Here is a 27,770-nt window from a genome sequence, read left to right as displayed (position 1 = left end):
GGAGGTTGGCTTTTACAACAATGTGAATGTACTCAATGCTATAGACTGTACACTAAAAATTGTTAAGATGGACATTTTATATGTATTTTGCTATAGTTTTTATAAAAATGAAGGATCATTTGAGGCATCCTTGGCAGCCCCAGGGCTCCTACACCCCTCTTCCTGTTCACCACCTGGAGGTGAGATCAGGTGGTGAGTGAGCCTTGGAAGGAAACTAAACTCTGGATTTCAGCTCCTTAAACATGCAGCCCCACCCACCCCACCCCCTTGAGCTTTCTGCTCATCCAACCTTAATATTTCTGGATCCCTGGGCTTCAGCCTTGTCACCTAGCTCCCAGATACTACTCATTTCTCCAAGGAATATGTGTGAAGCCTCATATCTCAAACACACACACACATACACACACACACACATGCATGCACACACACCTCAATTAATTAGATTTAAAAAACAATTCAAAGACAGGCTGGACTCAGAATTTGGCCCAGAACCTTGCCAGGACTGTTTATTTACAGGGAGGGCTATGGGCCTGGGATGCCCTCAGGGCTGCATGCAATGAGTCCAGAACCTTAGCTCCAGCTCAGTTATTCTGGGCTTCTTGCTTCACTTGCCCCAGAAAGGCTGAGGCCAAGGGCCAGGCACCTGAAAGAAAGTGCTAGATGGATCCCAGCCCCTTATCACAAACCACACACCCTAATCAGGATGGCCTTAAACTCAGGGAAGGGAGTAAATGGGAAGAGTCAAGGACACAGGCCATTCTTCTACCCAGGACCTGGCTTTCGCACAGGCAGGGGCCTGAACAGGAGGCCCCAGGCTGAGAGACCTACTGGAGAGGCTGTCAGGGGGAACTGAGAAGGTCAAGGCAGGGTGCAAAGAGCCGGCGAGCGCCAGGCTGGGCTGGAAGGGATTGAGGCCAGGAGGCAGGAGCACAGAGGGTGCAGAGAATGGTGGGCAGGCCAGGCTGCTCTCCCACCACGACCTCCTCTGATAGCCCCCTAACAGGGTCAGGTTGGGACAGAAAAGCTCTAGGGCAGGTGGTGGGGTTTGGGAGCCCCTGGCAGACCCCAGAAGGGAGGAGGGAGAGGCTGCACTCACCCTGGACGAGTCTGCTTCACCCAGACATGATGTGTTTGACAAAGGCTGGGAAGGGAGACAAATCAGTCATTGCACTTGGCTCCTCTCGGCCCCTGAGACCTCTTCCCCTCCCTCATGTTGCCTGACTTCCAACCTTCCCACCACCCTTTCTCCAGACTATGATTCTCTCTCTTATTTGGAGTTGATAAGGAAAAGCTGGAGGACTCTCCTAACCTCTGCTCTGTGTCTTCTCAGCTGACCCTCGGACATAGACAAAAGGAGCTACGTTGTCTCTGCTAATCCCCTCAACCTTGAGAAAGGTGCCAGCATTGCCCCATTGCTCAGATGAGAAAACTGAGGCTCAGAGAAGGTCAGTGACTCGATTCAGATCACACAGCCAGTCTATCACAGAGCTATCTCCAAAACCCATGCTCCTTCTATTACACTATCCTGTCCACTCCAGGGATGGAAAAGAACATCCATTGGGAGCTCACCACCGCCCATCTGGTGCACACAGCCTCTAGCCCCTGGATATTTCTGTTCTGTTCTGCAGACCCGCCCAGCCCAAACTGTTCCCACCATCCCTGGGTGTCCCAGGAAGTGAGGCATGACCCGATACCTTCGTAATTGATACAGCCATTGGCATCCTCTTGCCCGGCCAACAGCTGCTCCACTTCGGCCTCAGTCATCTTCTCTCCTGGGGTGGGAACAGTAGGCTCTGAATTATAGATGGCAAAGGAGAGACAGGCCCAACCCAAACACCCCCTTGAGTCTCAGGGCCCAAGGCTCCCCGAATCTGAGAAGTGGATATCCAAGTTTTAAAGAGGGAGCCAAGGGTCTTAGATCTTTCCTACTCCCCAAGGCCTCTCCCTCCACCCTACAGCCAGCACTAGGCAAGCAAACCAGGGCCCCAGTGATTGAGGCAATGACAAAGATGGAAGCTCTGGGTCCCACATCTCAGGCCTTAGCCTTGCTCTGCCAACCTGCTCTCATCTCCTTCCAAGCCCAACTGAGCAAACCCAGTTAGGGAAGGTTGTTCCTGCAGAGCCTGGAGAGACATAGCCTGGATCAGGATGTGATCCTCAGGATGCAGAGACTCCCATCTACCCCCTATGTATGCCACCCGGGCACTTCCCACCTCTCCATTCCTCCCCCCTGGGCACCACCAGCCTGCATACCCAGGGTGGCAAGGACATGGCGAAGCTCAGCACCCATAACTGTCCCATTACTCTCCTTGTCAAACACACGCAGCCCCTCCACAAAGTCCTCATAGGTGCCCTGTTCCTTGTTGCGGGAGATGTGCTGCAAGATTGGCAGGAACGTCTCAAAGTCCAGCATCTTGGCATTCATCTCTTTAGGTAGGAAGGAAAAAGAATGTGATATGAGCAGAAGCTCAAGGGGAACAGGGGGTCAGCAAGAGGCCTCACCCCAGCTCTGCCAGACCAGGACCAGGGCAGAGGGGAAAAACCATCAGGACTCCACCTGGACCCCTAAGCTCCAGGTGGTGGGTGACGTGGGGGAGCTGGGGTGGCAGCAGCAGGCCTGGAGGGGCCCAAAGGATCACAGAATCGGGCCCCACATGCACCATGTAACACACATGTCACAGAGGTAAACTGATAGGACTACAAAAAGAATTTGGCATAATTCCTCTTCTGGGTCTCCGGACTAGACCACATTGCTTGGAGCAACAATGAATCAATAATTGTTATAAATTTGCAATTCTTTTGTGACAAACCCACTTTTCCCATATTATAGTATGTTAAAAAGGTTTAATTTTTAAAAACCACAAATGTTGGAAATTCTTTCTTATATAACAACACAAGAATCTCCAAAAAATGGAAGTGCTCAGACATCCTTTACCTCTAAGAAGGCCTGCTGGTCCTCGGGCCCTCTCCTGCCCACGTCCTTCACCCCATACTGGAGAAGGGGCCAGAATCAAGGAAAGGGCAGGAGATCAATATGGGGGCCCAGGAAGCCTCAAGAGATGGCCTCCCCTGGCCAGGGGGCTCCTGCCCTGTCTGCCTATCCCTGCCTACCTCTCTCAGAAGGACATGTGTGTTAGAGCAGCTGTTAATGTACTACCACATGTGACAGATGACATTCACAAATGGGACACGTTCCCTTGCACCACTTTTGAAACTTACCAAAACCTGCCAAATGCAGATGAATGAAAGAGGCAACATTACAGAGCTCATCTTGAGTCTGCTTTAAACTTGAACAAATAATTTGTGATCTTCAGTGCTCTAACCATCCTTAGAAACAAAGTATTCATGATACAAGTCATAGTGGTCACAGGGCACTTCAGTGTGCTAACACGTCAACTGAGATACTGGGCGTGGGGGTGTGGGCAGATCCCCACCTCACATCCCTACAACCCAGGATGTCAGAGGAAGACACTGAAGCAACAGAATGTCGCTCCTGCTCAACTGGGGCTTCAACCTCACAGGGAAAACAAGAGCAAGGCCTGGCCACGTTCTTCAAGAGCCAACTGTCAGAGACTTCCAAATAATTCTAGCAAGGAGAGAAGGGGTAAGCTGGGGATGGGGTCTGGTCTTGAAGGGCTAAAGCAGGGGAAGAGGAAGAGCCTCAGGGGCCTCAGGGCAGACACCAGGAGGCCGAGCCACGAGGCCCATGCTGACCTTCAGGCTTGGGCTTGCCCAGGACACGCAGCACCTCGGCATTGGTGGGGTTCTGGCCCAGTGCCCGCAGTACGTCTCCACACTGCCCATAGGTGATCTTCATCTCTCCAGTCGGTGTCCGGTCAAACAACGAGAAAGCCTCTTTGAACTCTGCAGAAAGAAGACCTGACTGCGGCCTCCTGGGCCAAGCAAAGACAGTGACTGGGAGCTGATCAGCCTCCACCCTGCCTGAAGAGCAGGTCAATGTGGTCAATAAAACGTTTTGGTATTTGCCCTTGGCCACCAGGCCAGCCCCTCCCTGGAAGCCCCCCATGCCGTCTTTTGACAACCAAAGAGCATTCTGGAGCCTCCATGACCTGCTCCGGCGCTGGGCCTGGGAGCTCTTCTACCAATTATTGTCGTGTAATCTGAATATCTCCCCTGCTGCCCCCTCAAATCCCCCCACCCTGCCCTGCTATAGGGGTGGTGCCTGACTATCAAAACTGGGAGGGAAGTGAAACTACTGCTGGCTCAGAAGTCAGGATTCCTGGGTTCTCAACTTGGCTCTGCTGAGTAGCTTAGAATAAGACCAGCTAGGACTCAGTTTCCTTGTGCAAACCAAGGAATAAGGCTTCACCCTCGCCTCCCTTCCCAGTTACCGTGAGAATCAAAGGAGATGGTAGCATGTGGGGGCACTTTGCAAAGTGATAAGACCTGTTCAAAAGTTGGCTAACAGGGCTGCCTGTTCCAGGCCAGGCCAACTGACATGATGAAGACCACCCCAGCTTCACCGCTGACCTGCATGTGGCCTTGAGCAAACTATTCAACTCCGTGGACCCTCCTTTTTTTTTTTTTTTTTTTAGCTCTAAGCAGGGATGCAATGTCCACCTGAGTGGGTTACCGGAGGGGAGAAGGCTGGATTATCAAGTGTGCCAAGCCTGCTGTCTAGCACATGGTAAGGGAAACAACAAAGGGTGGTTATTACTGTATTCCCTGGCTCTGGAGCCAGCCCAGAGCTCTAGGGACTAGACTCCCGAAGGTATCAGGGTGCTGTCCAAGGAGCAAGACCAAATTAAGGCACTCCTGGCCCTTTGCAAAGAACCTCAATTCCTCATTAATTTGGATACAACCAGTTCATTACTGTGGATAATTTGGACTGGGAATGGCAAAGAAATGGTTTACTGGGCAGATTAACAATATGTATGAACCACTTAGGAAAAAAGCTCCTTTTAATCCTCATCAAATACTCTAGAAACGTTTATTCCTTAGAGGCTACCCACGGATTATTTATAAACCATTCCACATATCAAAGCAGTCCCCCCGCCCAAGACATTTATTTGCAAGTCTTTATTAGACTTTGTAAGAATTTAAAAGATACAAAACCACATGTCTTTCAATTACTGAATAATGAAGTTCAAATTCCATTGCCATTGCTTATTAGCTGCGTGACGTTGGGCAAATAAATATTTAACCTCTATAAACCTCTTCTCCTTTATAAATGGCACCTACCTCAGAGCATTCTTAAATTACACTCATGTTATATACAATAACGTAGGTTACAAATCTTAACAAAATGTCCTGCATATAGTAAATGCTCAAACAATGCTGCTAGTCTTTTCTTAATGGTTTAATCTTAATTTTACCACTTAACTATGTGATTCTGGCCAGGTCACTTAACCTCACTGACCTTAGTTTCCTCCTCTGTCAAAAGGAAATAACACCTACCTCACCGTTTTGTTAGAAGGATCTAAATTTTTTTTTTTTTAACTTTTAAAGCGATTAGCACGGCTTCTGGCACAAATTCAGTACTCAATAAATATGTTAGTTGAACCTGAACTCAGAGTTTTTGATCTCCCAGTTCATTCAGAAGACTGAGGTCAGATTTAATAAAAGTCCTCACGAAAAAAGAATATAATGATACTTAATAAGGAGGTGGAACAAAAAATAAATAAATGTAAAAAAATAAGGAGGTGGAACACGACAGGGTGGGGGAGTAAAAGAACAATGACTTATGATCTGATCACTGACAATGGACCAAGTTCTGAGCTAATTAATCTTTCAAAAACTCTATGCTATGGGTATTATTGTCTTCATTTGTAGGCCAATGCACATGTGACTTCTGACCAACTATTCAGGACTCCAAGAAAATAGTGAGGAAGAAGGAGGAGAAGGAAAGGACCTGCTGTATCTGTTAACACCCCAGCCCGCTGCAAACCCTGGTATATATACACATAAGCCAAAACACTGAAGTTTAGGGTTGCTACTACATAGAAGACAAAGCCAGTATGATCTTGGGGTGTATGAGAGGTGATGAGGTGATGTTCATGGGCCCAGAAGAAACCTTTTCTTGATAGTCTGTAGGAGTTGGGTGCTTGCTAGAGCAATGAGTAAAGGTGGTAATCCCTTCCTATAAGAATATGGAAATCTGGGCGCCTGGATGGCTCAGTTGGTTGAGCATCCAATTCTTGTTGTCCATTTATGTCATGATCTCAGTGTCATGAGATCAAGCCCTGCCTCGTGGCTCTGTGCTCACTGGGGAGTCTGCTTCTCTCCCTTTTCTTCTTGCCATCCACCTCAAATGCCCTCTCTCAAATAAATAATCTTTAAAAAAAAGAAAAAGAATATGGAAATCTGGAAAGGGACCAAGAGTTAGAAGTTAGTTTTCTATAAGAAAAAAAAAAGCATTATAATAAAATGGGGCCATACCGCCAGGAGAATATAAAGACAGGATTTGATAACTATCTTCAAATGAACGGAGGATATCTGAAGGATGCCGAATAGAGTCACAGACTTTCTGAGTTGAAAAGAACCAAATATTCTTACTTTTCAGATAAGAAAATTAAGGTTCAAAAAAGTGACCTTGCCCAAAGTCTCATGGCTAATAGTGGCAGAATTAGGGCCAACACTAAAATCTCCTAATTCCAGAGTTGCCTCGGTGGCTCAGTGGTTGAACGTCTGCCTTTGGCTCAGGTCATGATCCCAGGAATCCTGGGATTGAATCCCATGTTGGGCTACCCCACAGGGAGCCTGCTTCTCCCTCTGCCTGTGTCTCTGCCTCTCTGTCTCTCTCATGAATGAATGAATGAATATCTCCTGAGTCCAAATACTCTTTTTAGCATAATACAAGAAAGCCATCTTCAGCTTCATCAAAGAGCAAATAAAGAGATAGCAGGAGTAAAATTCAAACAGAAACAATTCCGATCCAAAATAAGGGACAATGTCTTCAAGGTCGGAGGGATGACAGACTGAAAGGAGTTAGACCATAGCCCTGAAAATCTTCCTGGACCAAAGAGGCAACCAGCTGTTCCAGTTAGCTTTGATGGTGACTCTCATTTGGGAAATGAAAATTTTTTATTGTTAGTTGATTCTCTCAAATCCTCATGGGTACCCCCATGCTTATATCTATGCACAAGTATATATTTAACTAAGATGCATTTAAATTAATTTTAAGTATTTTGTAGCACACCAAACTATTGACTAAAAGTGAATGTCCATGGGGTATTGCAAAAGCAGAGTCAGATTCAATTTACTAGTTTCAAAATACATCTGCTAGTTCTAATGTCCTATTTGTGGGTAAATTGGCATCACTTTATGGGAAGGCAATTTCACAAGAACTCTTATAGTTTAAAATGTATGTATCTTTTTTTTTTTTTTTAAGATTTTACTTATTTATTCATGAGACACAGAGAGGGAGAGAGAGAGAGAGAAGCAGGCTCCATGCAGGGAGCCTGATGCGGGACTCGATCCCAGGTCTCCAGGATCACACCCTGGGCCAAAGGCAAGCACTAAACCACTGAGCCACCCAGGGATCCCCTGTATGTATCCTTTGACCCACTCCTAGGAAGTTCCCCTGGGGGAAACATGCTGATAACTCCCCACCGGCAACAATCTAAAGCTCCATCCCAATTAGCCTGATTCAATTAAAAGGTACATCTGTGTATGAGACTCTATGTAATTCTTGAAAAAAATGAAGCAGAATTGTTAACTATAAAAAGATACCAAGGTATAATAGGTTTATTATTAAATAATATACATTAGTAAAACCAAATATGTATTAAATAAAAGATGCAGGATAGTATATATCACACAACTCAATTTGTGTAAATTTTATACATACATATCGGTAAGTCACTATAAATTTTTCTTGAAGGACACAGAGGCTTATTAACAGTAGTTACCTTTGGGACAGGAATCAACATGACAGGAAAGCAAGAGGAAAATATTTTTATTTTTCATTATTTACCTTTAAGTAGTATATGAATTTTTGTTTTTGTTTTACCACGTGCAGGTATTAGTTTACTTTTTAAAATATAGTATGTGCTTAAAATCAAGGGGGTGGATCAGATGACCTTTCAAGGTCCCTTCTAACTCCAATGACTTCGTGTCCTAGAAGCATTTAGTGAGGAAAACAGAGGGATAAGTTGCAGTGGCAATAAGCCCCAGCTATGAAGCAGATTCCACATGATGAAACATTCCATCCTCAAAACAGCAGACTCCCACAGGAGGAGGGTAACAATCAGGTTGGGGAGTTGGAGATTGGAGGCTTGTCTTGAAGCCCACTTAATAGCACTTCCTAGAACATTGAGAAAACAAACTGTCTCCATCCAAGATGGAGAAGGGTTGGTGATGGGGATCACAGGTGGACTAGGCACCCCCAAGTCACCACTGGCCCTGCCGCCATTAGCAGGTGAGCATCTCAGTGAGCTATAGGATGAGAGGAGAGGATGCCAGTGACCTAAAGAGGGCTTTCCAATAACAGGAACAGAAATGAGTGTTCTAGATATCTTGAATAGTAGATTTTGTGGGTAGAGGGAAGAAAAAGACATTTTTGTTGTGCATCTATTATGTCTCAGGCAGTCTGGCAGGATAGTTGAGAATTCACGTCTGCAATCGGATTTCCTGAGTTAGAGTTCTGCTCTACTAACAACTGCCTGCATGAGATTGGGCAAACTACTGAACCTGTGCCTCAGTTTTATCAGTCAATGGGGGTGGTAATAGTCCCTACCTCCTGGGGGTGTGGTGAGAATTGAGTTAATCCACATAAAGCGCTTATGTGATAACATAGGTTAGATGAAAAGAAGCAAACAGAAAACCTTTGGCAAATACAAGTTAGTAATGATGAGAACGGTGATTACTATTAACCTGGAGATAGCAACCACTCCTCTCAGTCCTCCTCCTCCTGGAAAGTACAACAGCAGGCATGCTAGGGAAGGTGGGGTTGTCAGTACTCACCTTCAATCTGGTCAGCAGTGAAGTCTATCTGTGGGGAGGGAAACACAGGAATGAGACTGCCGAAGGCTCCTGGAGGGAAGCAGAAGTGGCTTCCACCACAGTCAGGGGGCAACTCCCTCAGGCCACCAGTGAGGGGCGGAGACTCAGGGCAGAGCCCCAGATGAATGAACTACAATATCAAATAATGCAGCCACGAGTGCTCCCTCAATACTGCAAATGAAGTGATGGCTCAAAATGAAAGAGAAAGAGAGAAAGAAATGTTCCAGATAACTCTAGAAGATATGCTGACTCTCTGTGGTGATTTCTTCAGGTCAAATATAAATTGCTCACCCTAGCTGACCATAAACTGCCCTCACTTTCAACCCTACTCCACAATCCACCCACAATCATACATCCTCTCCCTTTGGGCAGCCACCACTCCTCACCCTCGGCCTCTCTGTCCTACTTGATGATGACCATCCACGTCCTGCAATCCCACCTTTCCTTCTCTGGCCCCTTCCAACCCCACCCCTCCTCTTAGGCACTGGGACAGCAAGCCTAGCTTGGGTGGGTCCTCTGCATTCCTGAACTATTCTACAGTCCTGCCTCCAGGTGTGCCCAGGCCCCCTGATGCCAGGGCTCTCCTAGGTCAGGGATTTTTTGTTACTGTTCACAGAAATGCCTGGCACAGGGTAGACACTCAAAAAATATTTGTTGAGCAAAGTAATAAATTTGGATACACTCACACAATGCATAATAATTCAATGGTGAGTAAAGAACAATCAGGTGGGAGGCTCTGAAAATGAATGACAATGAACAAGCATGAGTCATCATCATCATTTAGGATTTTGCGTGTTACTTCACCATCCTTATCTGCCACCACCCTCCCCACCCAATCCCCTCTCCAGGGGTGGTGGTAACCACTGCTGGCACATCTCCTTCATGGACCACCATTTCTAGTCCTAACTCTGCTGCTTGTGCTGTGCCTCCCAGGCAGACCCCTGTTAATGAGGACCTCTGGGGGTGGCTGGAATAAGCTAGGAGAGGGGAGGAGGGGTTACACTGGGTTGGGCAGGAAACTAGCTGTGACCAGGAATGGAATGGGCTTTGCCTCAGGAGGGTTGGTCAGCAAGGTATAAATGCCCCTGGACTAGGGTAAAGGATGCTTTGCATGAACTCTGAGGAAAAGGTGCAGTTGCTTTGCTTTGTGACGTGCTAAGTCCCAGGAGTAAATGTGTAAGAGAAATTAGTGTAAAAACATAAAATCAGAATCTATGGTCATAACCATACATATTGGGGTTAAGTTTACTTTTGTTCTAGTTTTTGAGCACAGACTTCAAAGCAAAGGAACCAAATAAGCACAATAATGAAGGATACCTACATTTTTTTTTTCCACTTTAAAGCAATTTCAACTATGGTCAGGTTTGGAAGATCCAGGCATGGGAAAGAGGACTGCAGTGGGGAGGAGAGAATCAGGGGGTGGGGGTGGTGGGTGGATGGAGAGGCAATGGGTCAAAGAGAAGGCTCTGATATGATACCACGAGGTAGCTGTCACCAGGATGCGGGGGGGGGGGGGGGGGGGGGCAGGCTATCCCATAGGAGTAGCCCATTATCAGAACAAATCAGAAATAAAAGCATCCTGAGGAGTATGGGGGAGAGTCAGCTTTTCTCACTAGGCTCTGCCCGTAGTGGGAGTAATGTATGACCCACGTACTTTCAAGGTCTTACACTATCACCTCCATGTGTACCACAACCAAACCCAGGGACGTGCAACTACTTCCATCTCTTGGCCAAACCAGTTATGCTTGACCCCTCACCCTTGTACGAATTACCACAGATCAACCCCAGGGCCCTTGGCACAGCTGCAGGGGATGTGGGCACCAGGAGGAATCCTGAGAGACTAGGGAGGGTCAGTTTCCCTATCTTCTTGTCGTAGCACCCGGTCCTGAGCCCTTATTTTGATTTGATTCCTCACCACCCCTGGCCCTGCCCTCATGGGTATCCCCAGGGGCCCACCACTCCCAACCTGTTATTAATAGCTCTTCATACCAGAAGCACTTGACCTCTCACATTCTGGTGCCAAGGCTTAGAACTGCTTCACTCTCCAGAGGCCTCTGACCCCTCCTTCCCCAGCCCGGCCCCTCCCAGTTCCATTCCTTCAGCAGCTGGGCCAGATAGCTGGGAGGCCTGAAGTGACTGAGTCAGCAGGCAGGGCCCACGCCAGCCGCAGGGAGAGGAACCTTCCAGGGTGAGGGGAGCAGGGTGGGCAGAGAGGGAAGCAGGCCCCCCTCCCTCACCGGGTTAGAGGGTGGGCCTCGTCCTAAGATGGGCCAGTCCCCTGCAGACTCCAGACAGGAGCCTAGGCTGAGGCCACAGAAGGAGGGAACCACCTCGGCTGGGGAGGAGAGAGGGAAGCAGGCTCCTCTCTGCCCCCACCACCCTCCTACTGCAAGGGTCTTGGTGAACAAAGCCTTTCCCAGACTCTCTCCTCCCTTGCCATTTATATAACTCGTTCCAAGGTACATTGGCCATTATTGGTACGTGTCTTTTCTCCAGAAAGATGAGGTACCACCTCTGAGGAAAGGGTCAGTCTCTTTTTCTTTGCTATGATGGCTCCCACAGTGCATTAAAATTTAAGGCTGAATAGTCGGTTGGTAATACCTCCCTGCCATTCCTGACTCTGACAGAGCAGGGCTTCCTCAGAGCAGAAACCCATCCCTGAGGGGCAAGGCCTAGATCCCAAATCCCCCTCACCAGCCCCAATGCCAGCTCCACCATCCCGTGCCCCATGATGCAGGGCATAGGCACCACAGTCCCCATCCTGGTCCAGCCTCCAGGAAATAGATCTCTAAGGTCCAAGACAGACAGGATCCCAAAGGTCATCCCCACCTCCATTCCAATGGTTAAGGCTCACTCACCTTTACACTCTTGGGATCAAAGGCAGGTTCCTTGGGGGGTTCAGGAGCTGGGGCAGGGGCAGGGGCTGGGGCAGCCTTGGCTGCTTCCTTCTTAGGCTCGGGCTTCTTGGGAGGCATGTTGTCTTGCTGGGATCTCCGGTGGAGGTGGGAGCTAGGACAGAATCAAGAGATGTGGCGCCTAGGAGAGGAGACAGGAGACTGGGCTGCCTCCCTCCCCTTTTATCCTGGGCAGGAGCCCCCACAGAGGGGCTGGGTGAGAGCAAGAGCAACCGCCCTGACTATAAAAGGAAGAAACACCAGCAGGGTACAGCTGACAACTGTGTATTGTCACCAGGTTTGGGGCCACGAGCCTCCCCTCCCTCCACACCTCACACTCCTCCCGGCCTCCACCTCTGGGACAGGCTGACCCTTCCTGCCAATTGGTGGAAGCCCAGAGGGGCCAGGAAGACAGACCCTCCAAAAACACCAGAGTCCAGCCAGAGAGATGAGCTGACTGGAGCAGTTGATAACCTTCACACAAAGCCCAGGGGAGGGTAAGGCTTTTTTTAGCCCCTCCAGAGCAGAGGCAGCCCACTGCACATTCCTTTTAAGCCGGCTCCTTTAAGCTGAGAGCCACTCTGGGGCCTCAGCTCTGCCCTGAGGCTCAGCTCTAGGCCTGGAGCCCTGAAGCAACAGCTGGTCGGCCAACCCTCCCCATTCCCGCCCCCCCTCCCCACCCCCTGCCCCTCACCCTCCCTATTTACAGGCTAAAGCCCTCCATCCTCCAGAGCAGGCATCCCAGGAACTCCACAGACCTCAAATCCCCGGGCTTACCCTCACCACCAGCCACCTCCATCATTCATTCAGGGAGTCCTGAGAGGCAGAGGGGTGTGGCTAAAAGTCAAGGTGACTGGAGGTCAACTTGGGTCTCCTTGTCACTATCCCTTTAACTCTGGACACTAGGTGTGCATGTGCAGGTGTGCGGGTCTGTGTGTGTGTGTCTGTGAAGTGCTTACTGTGTACCAGGCACTGTTCAATGCTATTGTATAAAATCTCATTACCTCTTCACCCCAATCCTACAAACTAGATACTATTCCCATTTTACACTTAGGGAGATTGAAACTAAAAGTGGTCAGGTAACAAGGTCACTCAGCTAAGTAGCTATGAGCTGGATCAGGACCCAGGTGTATCTGATTCTAAAGTGTATGCTTATATCATTGAGATCATAATCCCATTTATGGGGGCACCTGGGTGGCTCAGTGGTTGAGCATCTGCCTTTGGCTCAGGGCTTGATCCCGGGGTCCTAGGATCAAGTCCCACATCAGGCCCTCTGCAGGGTGCCTGCTTCTCCCTCTGTCTCTTTCATGAATAAATAAATAAAGTCTTAAAAAATAATAATCCCATTTATGGGATTTATGGTGGGGGGTGTGCACATATGTCTGTGTGTTCATCTGAAAGGCCAGGACGTATACACGCTAAAGTGTTAGGGAGACACACCCCTGGGACCTGGGGGCGGTGAGGAAGGGAGATGACAGCAGTTCAGAATTTTGTACTTTTTTCACTTCCTGCATTAATGGAAATTTTTAGAACTAGCATGTACTGTTTTAAAAAAAAAAACAAACAAACACTTAAAGGCTATACAATGTTCAGAAAACCACCACCAAAAAGCTTACCCACCACACAGAATTGCTTTGAGCTGAACTTTAAGACTCTCCAGTTCAGAGGATGAAAACTCAAGTCAAGAAAAGCCAAAAAGTTACCTCTGCCTCTCTAGGCCTGGTCTTCTTACCTATAAACAGGATTACTAGACTACATACCACCTGGTCCCTGCTAGCTCCTAAGTCTGCGTGCAGTTCCAGGTGCCTGGGGGCTCACACCCACTCATTCCCTAGGCTCCATTTTTCCAGACCTTTCCCAGCCAAAGGGCCCTTGGAGTTGGTCTCATCCTACCTGCTTTTGTGAGGAACCTAACGCCTAACGCCAGACTTTTAAGCTGCCCAGAGAAATTCAGCCACTCATAGAGCCAAGCCAGCTAATTCTGGCTCCCCGTGTGGTGTGTGGAGCTCTGACCCCACCCTGCTGCTCTTACAAACCTAGATGTGCCCTCACCACTGGTAAGCGGAGAAGCCTTCAAAGGAAACTGAGGCAGGAAAAGGAGCCAGGACTTGCCCAAGGTGATACAAGAACAAGACCCAAACCCACGTCAGTACTGGTCCTGGCTGGGATAGCAGCTGTTCACTCTTTCACCTCACCTCACCCCTCCTGGGCTTCACCTTCTGTCTTCCTTCTGAGTTCCTATCATCTGCTTCCAGGGGCCTCTGCTTGCACTCTTGCACTTTCCCTGTCTGACCCTTCCCTGACTTCCTCACTCCCCAGACGTTGGGAGCTCAGGTTGTGGGAGGTGAGAAAGGAGGAAAGAGAAGCCCAGCCTCTCCCCTTCTCTCCTCCCACTGCAACCTCTTCCCAGACTAGGTGTGCTGTGGAGTTTGGTGGAAAAGCTGCAAGCCAGAAGCTGGAAGATCCAGGCACTAGACCTGACTTTGCCAGCCACTCCCCTTCTCTGGGCCTGAGCTTGCTTATCTCTAAAATGAGAGATAATCAGGAGCTTTCAAACAGTGTTCAACAGACACCCAAGACCCAAGCCTCCCTTAAATTGCTTCCGGCTGTAAGGGATGCAGAGAGGCCAGGTTTGGAGCTCCCCCTGCCATTTCAATCAGCACCACTCCTGTGTGTTTTCTACATGGGGGTCCCACGATCATTGTCAAAGAAATGATTTCATGGTTTAAGAGTAAAAATAACCACTGAATGAGATGCTTTCATATATCCTTTCCAGTCAAGAAACAAGTTATTCTAACCATTCTAGTAAGAAGTTGATCCTCAAAAGACAGAAAGTCAGGGGTTTCCTTTCATTTCATTTATCTTTTTCTTTTTTCCTTTTTCTTTCTTTTTGTAATGAGGAGCAAAATATTCAGTCTGCTTGGGGACAGAGCTATGAGGTTAGAGAGCTGGGAAGACTGAATGAGGCTAGCTGAGCAACTGTAGACATGAAAGGATGAGGGCCTTAGAGATAGACGAACATAGGGCTGAATGCTAGATTTGCCATTTCCTAATCTCCGGTCCAGTACCCTAAGGACCTTCAGCAGTAAACATTTCCTTCTCAAGTTGTTGTGAGATCTGTATGAAACAACATGAGCAAAGCACCACAAGCCACCCCTGGCACAATGGAAACACTCACAGCTGTTCATTTGTTTTCCTAGATGAAGCTAGATGTGTGTCTGGGTTTCTCAGACTTCTTGGAAGGAACTCCAGGAGAGAGGGCCTGTGGGGGAGGAGCAGCACAGGTAAGGTGGCAGTGGCTACTGGGATTATGAGGTGTGGGTTTAGGAATGAGGAAGAGGTGGAGAGAAATGGGGGTTGGAGGAGGGCGGCCACTGGTACCCATGGTGTGACATATTTGTGGCTCAGAAAGCATGTTGCAGGTCCCTGGGGCCAAGCAGCCTGCCTGTCAGCCACACTCAGATGAGGAGCCAGCCTGCCTGAAACTTTAGGCCACAGGCGCCCCAGCGTGGGAGGAGACACTCCTCAAATCAGTTTCTGATGCTCTTTAAGCAACACCAGCTAAAAGAGTGTCTGGCACTTCAGAAGCAACTGGAGGAGAGTGTGGTTTTCCAGAAAGAGCTATGCATCAAGCGTCAAGATACCCGCCCCTGGCCTTGTTATTATTACCACAACTCATGATGCCCACAGTTCAGAAGAGCTCAGTAACTGGAGCCAGAGGTGTCACTTTTGCGGCCCTCATTCTACTTCATGGTCACTGGCTTTTCCCTTCTTGTCTGTCTAGAGTATCCTGCACCAGGCCTACAGCATAGCTTCCCCCTCCAATACATGCTGACCAAGTAGAGCAAAGGAAAGAAAGAGAAAGAAAGCAGAGACTGTAGAGGCAAATTAGAAGTAGGTATTGGCAGCCTGCCAAGTGCCCCTGAGAGGCCTCTAATGCCCATTCAGATGCTCCCACTGGAAGGACTTCAAACTTGGTAGATGGAAAACTCCGGACAGATTTCACACCAACCCATTTACACCCCATGTCAAACTCGGAGACAGACACTTAGCTTAGAGAACTGACATCAGCCCTCAACTGGGCTGAGCTTACATACACTCACTTGTTCTTCCCCCTTCCTCTCTAACCACACATGCCCTGTGTCCTGTCCTGAAAGAGATCCATCAGAGTCTCCTGCCTGGGATCAAATGCTGCTGACAGGAGGCCTGGCTCTTAATGCCTTGTCCTTGTCACCCTCCCTCCTCTCTTCTGGCCAACATCTCATAAGCTAGACATCATGGAGCAATGCCCTGGCCAACACTAATCTGTCCCCATAGAGGGCACTGGGTAAATTGGGCTCTGCTGCAAGGCAGGGGTAGGAAAGCCCACTCAGGAGCTGGACTGCCCAGGTTAGAGTCTGGACTCAGGGGATTAGGCAAACTCGTTAACTTTTTTCTTTTTTAAGATTTTATTGATTTGGGCAGCCCCAGTTGCGCAGCGGTTTAGCGCTGCCTGCAGCCCAGGGTGTGATCCTAGAGATCACATCACAACTCCCCTGCATAGAGCCTGCTTCTCCCTCTGTCTGTGTCTCTGCCTCTCTCTCTCTCTCTGTCTCTATGAATAAATAAATAAAATCTTTAAAAAAATTTTTTTAAAAAGATTTTATTGATTTGAGAGAGAAAAAGAGCATGAGTATGCATGCAATGTGAGCTGGGTTTGGGTGGTGCAGAGGGAAAGAATCTCAAGCAGACTCCTCACTGAGCTCAGAGCCTCCATCTCATGACCCTGAGATCTTGACCTGAGATGAAATCGAGTCTGCAACTTAAACAACTGAACCACCCAGTTATCCCACAAGTTAACTTCTTTATGTCTCAGTTTTCCTATCTGTAATATGGGGCCGCTAATACAACTTTATAGATTGGTCACGAGGATTATATGAGTTAATATGGTGTTAACACCGTGTCCAGGACAGAGCAAGTAATCAAAATACCCAAGCCTGGGTCCTGATTGAAATAGTGTGGCTTCTGCTCCCTCTCCCAAGATCAACAGTGGAAGAATTATATAGAGAAAATACAAGAAATAAAGATAAATTTCTCACTGTGAGAAATCCCTTGGATGAAGGGGATCCCTGTTTAGAACTGGGGTGTGTATGTGTGGGTGGGTATGCATGTGTGTCTGTGCATGTGTGTGTTAGAGGGGTGGCTTTGGTTTGGGGAGAGATGTGGCCAGGCAGGCTGTGGAATGACCAAAAAAAAAAAAAAAAAGGAGCTCTAGGGTCTCTTTTCCTCCACTACTGGCTTCAAACATACAGCAATGCCCCATCAACTGTGTGACTCAAACCTGTGATGGCTAGGGTAACATCAGGGCACTGAAGATGCACCATGCTTGTGAAGAGCTAGTAAAGAACAGGTAGGGGACAACTGAACTTTGGACAATTGTGTTCTCTTTTCTCTCTTACCTGCCCTGAGAGTTCCCTAAACTCTCAGGGCAGGTAAATTTCAATCTAAATGTATCTCCCCCTACCAAGGCTGCTTCGTTCTGGCGGGTGGTAGAACTATTCTCAGTACTAGGGCTCATTCACCTCCAACCCTTACCCCTTGAGCTCAGTGGTGCTGGCATGCACTGTTGGATCAGCAACCGATGTGCCTTTAGGCAAAATAACAAGACAGATGAGGAGCACCTAATCCAAAAGGACACAGCCCACTTGATTAAAGATGGCACTTTAAGTAGAAAAATGATAACAGGCCAAGATTTTAAAAGGAACTTAGTAAACATGCTAAAAGAGATAAAAGGAAATATGACCAATATGATACAGAACAAGAAGACATAAAGAAGAACCAAACAGAAATTTCAGATATGAAAAGTATAATCATTGAAATAAGAAAAAAAAACTTTCATAAAACAAGCAATATGCTAGGTATAAAAAATTAATAATTAAAATAGAATAATTATAACAGATTTGAAAAGTAGCATGATGGACACAGTTGGGAAACATATTAGGGTATTGAAAGGCAAAAGAAAGAATATCGCGGGATGCCTGGTGGCTTAGTTGGCTAAGCATCTGTTTTAGGCTCAGGTCATGATCCCAGGGTCCTGGGATTGAGACCCACATTGAGTTCCCTGCTCAGCAGGGAACCTGATTCTCTCTCTCTGCCTCTGCTGCTCCCCCTGCTTGTGCTCTCTCTCTCTTTCTCTCTGTCAAATAAATTAATAAAATCTTTTAAAAAGAAGGAAAGAAAGAAATGCAAATAAATAGAAAAGCTAAGAAATATGGGAGATAGAAGTAGAAGTGCTTTGTGGTTTAGATGGGCAATCAAGCTGAGTATACATCTAAAAGAAATCTCGCTCAAGTTCAGAAAAGACATGAGGAAGGTGATTCTCTGCCGCAGCATGCCATGTGGTGGCAGGAGGTGGAAACAGTGTGAGTCTCCAGTACTGAAACAATGCCATGAAAGAGTACATACCAGTTAGAAGGAAAAGATTAGATATACACCCAGAAGAAGATAGTGATGAGTAAGAAGCTGAATAAAATACAAACCACAAATACATTTCTATAAATTTAAAATACCTGCACATAATCTCACTGATAGCATACTGCACATGAATGAGCTAAAACTGAAGCTCCAAGAAAACACTTATTTGCAACTTAGCAATGTAGGTACAGGAACTTATGCTAAAATTGAAGCCTCTCACAATACAAATTAATACACATTTCTCTAACACAAATATGCAGATTTTAATCAACAGCATTATATAAACTGGCTGCAAAAATGACAAGAACAGTTTAAATGTTTTGTTGATATTAATGAATTTAGAGTTGCTTTTCAATTTTTGCAGTAGCTCCTCGAATTTCACGTTAGTAATACTGAGTTGACACAAGAGTTAGTGAATTTACTTGACTTAGACATAATTTTGATACTGATATAGTTCCTTTAAAATAGAGCAATTTTGACTATTTGGGTGCAAATATTAAAGGAAAATGATTTTTTTGGTACTTGGTTCAGTTACTGGAAAATTTTAAAGTATGCTTGGAACAACTTAGGTAGTAAATCTACTTTTTCAACCATGCAATTATAAAATCTAAATACAGATCAAGTATTTGTGATGAAAATTTAGCATCCAAATTGAGATAAAATACACAATGAAAGGTTTTGAAAACTTAGTACAAAAATGTAATATATTATCTCATCAATAATTATTATATTGTTTACATGTTGAAATAACATTTTGGCTATACTGAGAGAATAAGACATTATTAAATTGTATTAAGTACCCACATACTAGAAGCATTACCCATTATTCAAGAACACATACAAACAAAAAATACACATTAAAAATTTCTGAGGGTTGCTTATTATGACTATTGTTTGGATGGGATGGAGCAATGAGATAAAAAAGAAATAAATAACTAATTAAACAAGGGGCCTTATATGGACTAGTGATGAAAGAAGGCTATATAACTCAAGGAGAATGATTAACCCAATCCCCTGTAGCTAAGACTCTTTATGACCAAGGAAGAAGGAAAAAAGCAATGAAAACCTGAAGTCTTAGTGACCCTGAAAACTCAGAGCAGCAAAGGTAAAGGCCAAGAAGGAATGGAGGGTTTAAAACAAAAATTTATGGGCCATGATAGCACAGGTCCTCAGAGCACTTTAAATCATCCCATCCAACTTCATTTCCTCAGCTATTTAACATAGGTAGAGAATGCTACACGTTTGGTGCAATCACTCAGTAGTCTGTCTAAATGGTTGAAGCTCATTTCTGTGCTGTGATCAAGGCAGTGCAGCCTAGTGATGTATCTGTGAACTGAACCGTGGGAAGAAGACATTGGGAGGGCCCCAAAAACAGGTGGGTTGGAGTCCGCCTAAGAATCTAAAGCAGAGGGCAGGACAGCTGGTGTCTGGCAAAGTGATTTATAGTTGAAAAGCAACAGAGAGCAAGTCAGAATCCTCACCAGTCATCCGAACTGCATTCCACCAGACATCCTGTCAGCTGCAAGGGACTTTAGAGGCACAGACAGAAGGGGGTGACTTGCCCAAGGTCACACACTATGAGTCATGGCAGACCTGAGACTAGAACCCAAGATGCCACTCTAAGGCAATAATAGGAGCTGGTGGAGCTGATGGGATTCCCTCATGGAGAGTCCTGGACCCCAAGGGGGCAAGGAAATAAGAAAGCATCAATGACAGCTGGCCCTGTCACCCACACCACGGGTGGCTCTCACTAAGGAAAAAGAGACTTAACCCCTTAGCAAGCACTTTTTTTCAGCATTTGAGGACATGCTTTTAATGCTAAAAATGATTCTCTTTTCTTGGTTTCCATTTCCACCAACTTCTTCTTTTACTTCTCAAATCTGACTTCCTTCCTAGCACTCCACCAGTGACTTCTCTGTGGCTAGATCTAGTGCTCTTGTCTCTGGGCCTTCTCTGTTATACTTTTTTTTTTTCTTTAAGATTTTATTTATTTACTCAAGAGAGAGACAGTACAAGTGAGAGAGAGAAAGAAGCAAGGGGGAAGGAGCAGAGGGAGAGGGACAACCAGATTCTTCGCTGAGCAGGGAACCTGATACAAGGCTCCATCCCAGAACCCTGGGATAGGGACCTGAGCTGAAGGTAGAGACTTAACAGACTGAGCCACTCAGGCGTCCCTCTGCTGTACTTATCATACCAAAGTTCTGTGACTCACCCTGCTCCTTTATCCAGATTACTCTCATTCATTCATTGATTCATCCATTCAACTAATATTTATTATACCTACAGTATGCACATACTTTTACTAAAATTAATAAAGGCCATCCAAGGAGCTTCCTATCTGGTATGGAGGACACAGGTATATAAACAATTTTAATGTAATGATAAGTACACTCACAAAAGTTTTATAAGGTATTCTAAAATAGAATGCATTTAGTTCTACCTGAAAAATCTCTTTTTTTTAAGATTTTATTTATTTATTTGAGAGAGAGAGAGACCAAGATAGCAACAGAGAGCACAAGCAGGGAGGAGAGGAAGAAGCAGGCCCCCCCACTGAGCAGAGAGCCCCCACATGGGGCTCAATCACAGAACCCCAAGACTATGACCTGAGCTGAAGGCAGATGCTTAACCGACTGAGTCACCCAGGCGTCCCAAGAATTGGGAACATAACCAAGTTTGTATTTAACTCATTGCTGTGCAATTTATTCAGAGAAAAATGAAAGTTTGCCTAGAACCTAAAAGGGAGAGAAATAGCAGAGAACCTACTATTTGGTGAATGTCCTCTCCACATAGTAATATTTCTTATCTAGCAGCCAGGCATATAGGTCCTTTCTGAGGAAAAGGAGGTAATAGCCTACAAGATCATTCAATTGACTCTTTTGGTCTGTCTGCATTCAATAAGCAGCCTCTGGTTGGAATCTGAATGCCCAAAAGAGAAGGAATTGGAGAATATCTCTCACTGTAAATGAGAAACTTGGAAAGATTTTCATTTTGCACCTTTTTTTCAGACTCAACTGATGAGAGGGCAAGGTGAGGGCAAAACACAAGCTGACACACTGCAACCCCCCATCCCAAAGTGGGATATATATATATATATAACATTCCTCGGGCAGTAGTGACTGCCTAAGAACAAAGGCAGGGGAAAAAGAAATGGTCAGTTGATAAAGATCACAGTCATGTAGAACATGAAACTCCACTATAGTTTTTAAGTGTCTTCATGATTTTAAGAAAAAGACAATCTTAATAATAGACCTTCAGGAACCTGTAGACTCAATTTCCTGGAGCCCTAGCATCATCTTCATTGCCATAGGATAGAAAACCCTACATGATCAGTCACTCCTCACAATCACGATGCAGCTCTTTCTGCACATAGGTCCCGTCCCTGTGCCATAGTAAAACACCTTTTTGCACCATAAAAAGTCTCAAGAATTCTGTCTTGACCATTGGGCTCAACGATCCCATATCACAACCAGCTAGGCTCCAGGAATAATGGAAATTTAGAGTTGCTCCCTTAGCAGCCTCTTTGCTGCACTCCTGGCTCCTACTCACTCCTCTCTCTCTCTCTCTCTCTCTCTCTCTCTCTCTCTCTCCACCAATTCACATAATCCTCAGCTGTTAGCATAATCTTTCTCAAATTCCGTTCTTATGAAGTCACTCCCCCTGCTCAATCACCACCAGCAGCTCCCTAGGTCTATTTTATCAACCTAAAGTCATCAGTTTGGAACCCAAAGCTTATCAACTGTCTGGTACATCGCCATTTCAACCAAGCATACACAGGCTCCACTCCAGGCAAGATAATTTGTTTACAGTTTCTCTTCTTCCCTGTGCTTTTCAAGTCTCCCTACCCCTCCCTGCCATAGACCACGTAGCCCATCTCAGAGTTTACCTCAACCAGGATGTATTTCTGATTAGCGTCAACACTTCAGACTGCTTTGATATGAAATCTGTTAGGGACTTATGTACAAAACCAGCATGTTCTCTGAGTCCAGAAAGAGAGAGTCAAAAGAGTGTCAAGTTATGACCAATAAGAAATAATACTGAGTGGTCATTTCTTTTAATCATCAGATATAATATTTTAATAACTTTATATTTGTATAGGACACAATTCCAGATAATGGGGACATCAGGGTAAGCCAAAGTCCCTGCCTTCATGGAATTTATATTATAAACAAATACAATTAAAATTACCATACATACTATGAAGGAAAAGAAAACAAAGATGTGAGAGAATCCTGGGTGGAGCTAACAATTTTGGTTAGGGGACAGGGAATATTCTGAGGACATAATACCAAGGCTGAGGCCTGAAGGATGAGTTGAACTTAGCTAAAGAATAAGTAAGTAAGATTAAGTATTTCAGGAAGAAGTAATATGTGTAAAGGTTTCCACTTTAATCAGTCAATATTTTTAAAGAATATACTAAATATGCGGGCAGCCCCGGGTGGCTCAGCAGTTTAGTGCCGCCTTCAGCCCAGGGCCTGATCCTGGAGACCTGGGATCAAGTCCCACGTCACGCTCCCATGTCAGCCTGCTTCTACCTCTGCCTGTGTCTCTGCCTCTCTCTCTCTCTATGTCTATCATGAAAAAAGAAAAAATCTTCAAAGAACAATATAGAGAAATATAAGATATCTATATATAAGATATCTTCTATCTTCCCTTAGGAAGAATACCACATAAATAATCTTGATTTTATTAGTCTGCTCAGGAAGCTAAAACAAAATTACCCCAGACTAGATGTATTAAACAACAGAAATGTATTTTCTCACAGTTGGAAGGTAGAAGTCCATGATCAAGATGCTAGAAATTTGGTTTCTGGTGATTATTGTCTTCCTGGCTTGCAGATGGCCATTTTCTTGCTATATGCCTCGTGTGACCTGCCCTCTACTCTCTTAGGTTTATATCATGGGCCTTGCAAATTACACTGACAAAAGACAGATTAACAAAATTTTAACAACAAAAAGTGGTTAGAATTTGGGGCTTACCTACCATTTTAGCAAACAGCAATAAATTTGTGGAGAAGTGGCAAAACAGAGTGGGGAAAAGGTTTGGGCTTCTGGGGTGGTAAGCTGTGGAAAGGTAAACATCTAGGGAAACTAATGGAAGGTAACGGTTATTTCAGTAAGGTCTGTTTGTGCAGACCCAAATCAGTGTCAACTCCTTGTCTCTAGTGATAATGGTTGTTTTCTTCCTCCTGGTACAGGAGAAAGAAGAGAAAGCACCATCACAGAGGGAAATTTATGTCCTGCTATCAGGCTGATAGTGGAAAAGCAAAGAGCTCTTTCTGTGTTTGCTGCTTCCAGTTGCTTTCAGATCAAAATAATCCTCATGCCAAAGTAACATATTCTGGTCCCTTCTCGGGAATGTAGAGTCTAACAGGGAGGTGAGACAAGGCTGGATAAGGAGGCAGGGACTAGACCTTGGAGGGCCCTATAAGAGAAGTTAGGGGCGCCTGGTGGCTCACTCAGTTAAGCGTCTCTTGATTTCAGCTCGGGTTATACTTTCACTGGCGTGGGGCTCCGTGCTAGATTGTAGCTTGCTTAAGATTCTCTCTCCTTCCTCTGCTCCTACCTCCTGTATGTTCACTCATCCTCTCTAAAAAAAAAAAAAAAGAGAGAGAGAGAGAGAGAGAGAGAGACAGAGAGAGAGAGAAGTGAACAGGTTTGAGTGATACCCTGAGAGCAATGGGAAATCTTGAGTTGGGTAGGAAGGTTTGGGAGGGACATAATCAGACTTGGTTTTAAGGTATGTAAGTCTAGGACAGGAAGAGACATGAAAGGTATATCCAGGGTAAAATTAGTAGGGCTTTTGCAAATAGATATTAGGGTCAAAGAGAGAGTGGTTGGTTTCAGGTTTGGGCAATGAAGAGGGTGCGTGGCAGTACCATAAACTGGGGTAGGAAATACTTCAAGTATGAGGGCTGAGGATGCCATTCTGAACAAGCATCTGTGAGATATCCAGTTGATAGCTAGGCATTCAGGTCTGGAGTTCTAAGAAGCAGTCTGGCTAGAGATAGAGATTTTGGAACAATTTTACATTTTGGGAGGTTTGATTTATTTTATTTTATTATTTATTATTATTTTATTTTATTTTTTTGAGAGAGAGAGAGAAAGGGAGATGGAATAGGAGCTGAGGGAGAAAGAGAGAGAGAATCTTAAGCAGGCTTCAAGTCCAGTTCAGAGCCCAGTGCAGGACTGGATCTCACAACCCTGAGATCATGACCTGAGGTGAAATCAAGAGTTGGATGCTTAACCGACTGAGCCACTCACACCCCCCTGGAACAATTTTAGATGATAGTGGAGACCAAGAGGATGGATGGGTTTTCAAAGGGAGAAAGCACAGGGTGAAAAGAAGGCCTAGAATAGGCCCCTGAAGCATTCTAATGTTAGGGGGGTACAAAGGAAACTGATAAAAAATAGAGCAGTATGAGGAAAACCACAAGACTGTGTGATCAGAGATGCCAAAGGAAGGGGATAATTTGACCAAGAGGGAGGAGGAAACATGGGAGTAAAAGCCGCAAGGTCAAGTAATAGAAGGAGGATAAGAGAAGCAGCAGCAACAGGGACAAAGGAAGGGTACAGACAAAAGGGACTGAAGGATTTCAGAAGAGAAAACTTGCTGGGGGCTATGCCTTAGTAGGACCTGCATCTTGGCAATAATGCCAAGTCTCGTTCTTCAATAGTTCCCTGAAAGCCGGCCTCCGAATCTGATTGAACATGAAACAGACCAAGAGGCAGGCTAAAGGAAAAGAGGAAATTCACCATGTTTGAAATAATGCTTATTGTAACCCAGATCTGCTCACCAGCTAAACATATGTGGATAATGAATGACAGCAGGATGCTCAAGTGGTTGCTGGATGTCAAGTTTAAGTAGGTCAATCAGGAACACAGAAGGAAGAAAAATGCTTTAAAAGATTCCATCAAAGCACAACTTCAAACAATGTGGCCTTGCTATGGATAAGCAGAAAACCACAACAGATGTATTAGACCAGTGAAGAACAGTTAGAAAAGAGATGCCTTTTGGGGGGAGAAAAAACAGGGGTACTCTAAGCAAATTCTAAGCTTCAGCATCAGAATGCCAAGCATCATGGACTCTTTAAATGCTGAAAATGATACACATTTTCAAACAAAAAATATCATCATTATGTATGCTGTATTGTAAGTTCCTACATTCAAGTTTACAAGAATTCATTGCATAAGACTTGGGTTAGCAGCATGTTGTGTGACAAAGAGCTGTGTGTGTAAAATGACCACAAGCTTAGCATGAACAATGTCATGTGACAGTTTAAAATGCAAATACAATTTAATTTTTAGTCTACTTTAATAGAAGTCATCCAGATAAAGCAACAGTCTCAACATTCCCTTCATTAATTAGAATAAATGTAGAGTTCTGTGTTCAGTTCAAAGCATCAAATTTTAAGGGTGATCTCTCTTATCCATCTCTTTCTTTCCATCACTACTACTAGCTTCTCTCATCTCATATCTGGTAGATTGTTTCCAAAGAGGTCCAGCAATCAATTCCTCAGGTGGCACAAGCCTTCTGCAGTGTCACTTTGCTACTCCTCCCTTCTAGAGGTGGAGTCTATTTCTCCTTCCCTTGAATCCATGTTGGCCAGTGTCTTGCTTTAATCAATGAGAAGTGGTGGGGTTTGACTTACAGACCTAGGTCTTAGGGGGCCTCACAGCTTCCTTTTTTACCTTCTCAGTTGCCAGCCACAAAGCCAGGAATGGGGCTAGATTACTGACTGATGAGAGGCCAACGGTGAGGTAGAAGTCAGGTGGAGATACATTAGAGAAATGAGGGGCTTAGCCAACAGCTTGCACCAAGGCCCCAAACATGTGGGCAAAGCCATTTTGGATCTCCAGCCCCAGTCAAGCCAATAACAGTAATATTCTGTATCTATGCTACCCAGTATGGGACTCACTAGCCACAAATGTCTACTGGATCCTTGGAATGTGGCAAGGGCACCTGAAAAATTTCATTTTTAGGGCAACCCTCTCAGGTCCCCTCCCTCTTTGGGAGCTTTGCACTATTGCTCAATAAACTTTGCTTTGCTGCCCACCAAAACAACACAAGACAAAAAAATCATTTTTAATTCTCTTGACTTAACTGAATGTTAAACAGCTAATGACTACCGAGTTGGACAATTTAGAAGACTCATAATCTTGCTAAAAAAAAAAAAATAAGGCACAGGGCAGAAAATCACCTTGGCACTTACCCTTTACAGGGCCCAGAATACAGAAGCAGTTAATAGAGATGGCTGGTGGTGAAAGATATAGCTCTCTTAGCTAGTATTAAAAAAAAAAAAAAGCAAAACAAAACAAAAACAAAACAAAAGCAAAACAAAACAAAGCAAAACAAAGCAAAACAAAACAAGCCAACCCTTCGTTCAACATCACCTAAGGGAAGTAATCCATTTTAACCTGATTTCATCTGCATAAAACGAGAGACCCAGAAAGGGAAATTCCTACATAACAGGATATACCATGAGTTCCTCACCTAGCAACTGAGATGTCTTGATTGGACAATTAACTTTCTAAACGTGTTTTCATCATCTACCAAAAAACCCCAAAATTGTAATAGTTCCCTGGCTCACACATTTCGGCGGGGTGGGGGTGGGTAAGGGGAATGGGAAGGAAATCTGAGAGAGCCTCTTATGTGTGTTAGACACACCAACATACATCCATGCATTTAATTCTTTTAGTCATTTTTTTTTTCAGACTAAGGAAATAGATGTTCAGAGATGTGACTTGCCTCGGTACTTAAAACTTAGTGCCAGAGGTAAAATTTAGAATCAAGCCTCTGGATTTCCCAATATGCCACAGGAAAAAAAAAATTATCAGGAAATTTTTCCTTATCAGGAAAAAAAAATTCTGTCAGCCTTCTGAGATTTTCCATCATCTGGTCACCTAAGTAATTATTTCCAGCTAATGCCTTAACTCTAACCGGACTGATCTCACTTCTGCGTCCCTTCCCTTACCAGTCTTTTCTTCTAATTCTACCCATCCTTCAGAATCCAGTTTGTCTCCCTTTTCCCTTCCCTGAAACTTTCCTCATCTTAATCCCAATTTAGTTCCCTCTCCTCTTAATTTTGACGTCACTCATCACGGGCATCACGTAACATCGTAGTGACGTCTTCGGTGTGGACAGCCCTGGTCCAAACCAAGTCTTTGACGGGCGGCAATCCTTCCAAATTTCCTATTTCTCTTTGAGCCGTGCTATATAGGTACTTCTGGAATGAGGAACGAACTAAACTCAAAAAAACACTTCTTGATTAAAGTCAGCCCCAAACTCTCGTGCTTTACCCTCCTGCTTAATCTACCACACACCAATTGATCCGGAGAGCGGGAGCGGCGAGCGGAGACCGTAGTCGGGGCACGTAACGCACCCGGCCCGCTTCAGCAAGCCACGCCCAGGGTCGCCGATTGGGCGTGGCCCAACCTCGGGGGGCCGACTGGGCGTGGCGTG

General features: G+C 45.3%; 1 protein-coding gene and 1 long non-coding RNA gene across 3 annotated transcripts in view; one reads left to right on the top strand and one right to left on the bottom strand.

Moving 5' to 3' along the window:
- LOC119873238 overlaps nucleotides 1-1,648 on the top strand; it is a 5,349-nt gene extending 3,701 nt beyond the window's left edge. The window contains exon 4 of one of the 2 annotated variants that reach the window (XR_005364337.1): nucleotides 1,331-1,648. This is a non-coding gene — a long non-coding RNA (uncharacterized LOC119873238). The remainder of the gene's footprint in view (nucleotides 1-1,330) is intronic. The other variant, XR_005364338.1, reaches the window with a different exon arrangement.
- Nucleotides 469-27,770, bottom strand: MYL4 (myosin light chain 4). The gene is made up of 8 exons (XM_038547021.1): nucleotides 27,632-27,770; nucleotides 11,823-11,973; nucleotides 8,926-8,953; nucleotides 3,715-3,864; nucleotides 2,254-2,427; nucleotides 1,695-1,772; nucleotides 1,097-1,141; nucleotides 469-643 (listed from the first exon to the last, which is right to left on the bottom strand). The coding sequence occupies exons 2-7, from the start codon at nucleotides 11,937-11,939 to the stop codon at nucleotides 1,113-1,115; spliced, it is 576 nt and encodes a 191-aa protein (XP_038402949.1). The 5' UTR covers nucleotides 11,940-11,973; nucleotides 27,632-27,770; the 3' UTR covers nucleotides 469-643; nucleotides 1,097-1,112.

This window comes from Canis lupus, chromosome 9 (genome assembly GCF_011100685.1).
Source record: "Canis lupus familiaris isolate Mischka breed German Shepherd chromosome 9, alternate assembly UU_Cfam_GSD_1.0, whole genome shotgun sequence".
NCBI classification, from domain to species: domain Eukaryota; kingdom Metazoa; phylum Chordata; class Mammalia; order Carnivora; family Canidae; genus Canis; species Canis lupus.
This window is presented reverse-complemented; position numbering and strand designations above follow the sequence as displayed.

Excerpts from the sequence above, each read along its gene's own strand:
- MYL4 (XM_038547021.1), bottom strand. The coding sequence starts at position 11,939 with ATGCCTCCCAAGAAGCCCGAGCCTAAGAAGGAAGCAGCCAAGGCTGCC. Across the intron at positions 3,865-8,925 it reads CACTGCTGACCAGATTGAAG|AGTTCAAAGAGGCTTTCTCG; the intron begins GTGAGTACTGAC and ends TTCTTTCTGCAG. Across the intron at positions 1,773-2,253 it reads CCATGTCCTTGCCACCCTGG|GAGAGAAGATGACTGAGGCC; the intron begins GTATGCAGGCTG and ends TTCCCACCCCAG.